Below are 1,512 nucleotides of genomic sequence, written 5' to 3'. Positions count from 1 at the left end.
GCATTTTATAATACAAATGTAATAAAATGAGACAGCATAACAACTTGTTTGTATTTTTATCAGTAATATGTGATATGAGAATGAAAACTGAAGCATTCGGGTAACAAAGTATAAAAGAAGCACCAATGTTCTCACGTAGGCATAGAAGCAATGAAAATACAAATAAATTAAGTCACAAGTAAAGCACAATTCAATTAAACCACACAGCTCAAGGATAGAGAGAAGCCTGTCCCACATTACAAAACACAAAGGTGAAAATAGCCATAGCAGTAATGACATGTTTTTATGTAATGTTTTAAATAATACCCACACCAAACAGCATGAATCAAAATATTTACATCAAACATATGCAATGATTGAGTGTCCTAATATCATTTCTCAATATTAGGATTAAAACAAAGTGCATAACAGTCATCAAATTTTATGGACTAGACAGCCTAGGACTAGTCATATACAAAACAAGAAAAGAAAACTGGCAGGAACACAGTTTTATGGTTCACATATCCAATTAATGCACCAATGTTTTTTGATCCATAATCCTTTATGGATACAAAACAGTGAAAATGGAAATTTTGTCTGTCAACAAACATAATAAACAAGTGCATGACTATTACAAATAAAACAGAGACAAAATGGACAATAAAGAAAGTAATCTATCCAAAAGCTGGGCTGAAATGCATGGGAAGCCATTAAAAGTCATTGGATACTGACCGATGCACAGTTCTGTCCATTGCAGCTCGCCCACGGCTGGTGGTGGGCCCATCATAAAGTTCATCATCCAGGTCACACTCTTCAGCCCCATCGTGTGAGTAGCTGTGCTTCATCACTAGGATATTCCTGCGGCCAGTAGGGGTGGCTTGCAGAGGAAATGGAGGTTGTATGGTTGGCTCCATCTCTGAGAGAATAGCTGCAGCATCTCGCAGGCTGAGATCGCTGCGACTGCCTCGAATGCTGGACACCTGGGAGCCACAGTGGTGGCCGTGGATGCATTTGGAGGAGGTGCGCTGCAGTTTGGGGAAGTCTTCAGGTAAAACATCACCATCGGATGAGGTTGCTTGCCGTAACGTGCACAGCTCGTAGTGTGGGGGCTCAAAGGCCTTGTGTAGCAATGTGGGGTCGAATTCATCTCTGCGGATTATGTACTTCTTCCGTGGCTGTTTTATTTGAATGATTATTGACACGGTGAGCAGGATAATCACCACTGCACAGGTCACGCCTATAATGGTCACATTAGTGTTGTCGAGACTGTCCAGGATAGTGGCTTTTCTTTTCTCTGTGCGAAAGGAGCATAGATATTGTATGTGGCACATTGTTTTAAATGAAGAAAAAACCCTACTGTTTAAAAGTTTTGAAATAAATCTCTTATGCTTGCCAATACTGCATTTATTTGATCAAAAATACAGTACATATTATGAAACATTATTATAACTTACAATAACTGTTTTCTATTTTAATGCATTTTAAAATGTAATTTATTTCTGTGATGGCTAAGCTGAATTTTCATCAGCCATT

General features: G+C 38.6%; 1 protein-coding gene across 1 annotated transcript in view; it reads right to left on the bottom strand.

Annotated features, from left to right (window-relative positions):
• Nucleotides 1-564: 564 nt before the first annotated feature.
• LOC107578922 (neuropilin and tolloid-like protein 1) overlaps nucleotides 565-1,512 on the bottom strand; it is a gene marked incomplete at its 5' end in the record, with an annotated part of 2,369 nt that continues 1,421 nt past the window's right edge. The window contains one exon of the mRNA XM_016264824.1: nucleotides 565-1,273. Coding sequence (XP_016120310.1) covers nucleotides 690-1,273 — 584 coding nt within the window. The remainder of the gene's footprint in view (nucleotides 1,274-1,512) is intronic.

Source organism: Sinocyclocheilus grahami, unplaced genomic scaffold (assembly GCF_001515645.1).
Source record: "Sinocyclocheilus grahami isolate Dianchi unplaced genomic scaffold, SAMN03320097.WGS_v1.1 scaffold12781.1, whole genome shotgun sequence".
NCBI lineage: Eukaryota > Metazoa > Chordata > Actinopteri > Cypriniformes > Cyprinidae > Sinocyclocheilus > Sinocyclocheilus grahami.
The sequence above is the reverse complement of the archived record's forward strand: the minus strand, read 5'-3'. Positions and strand labels throughout refer to the sequence as shown.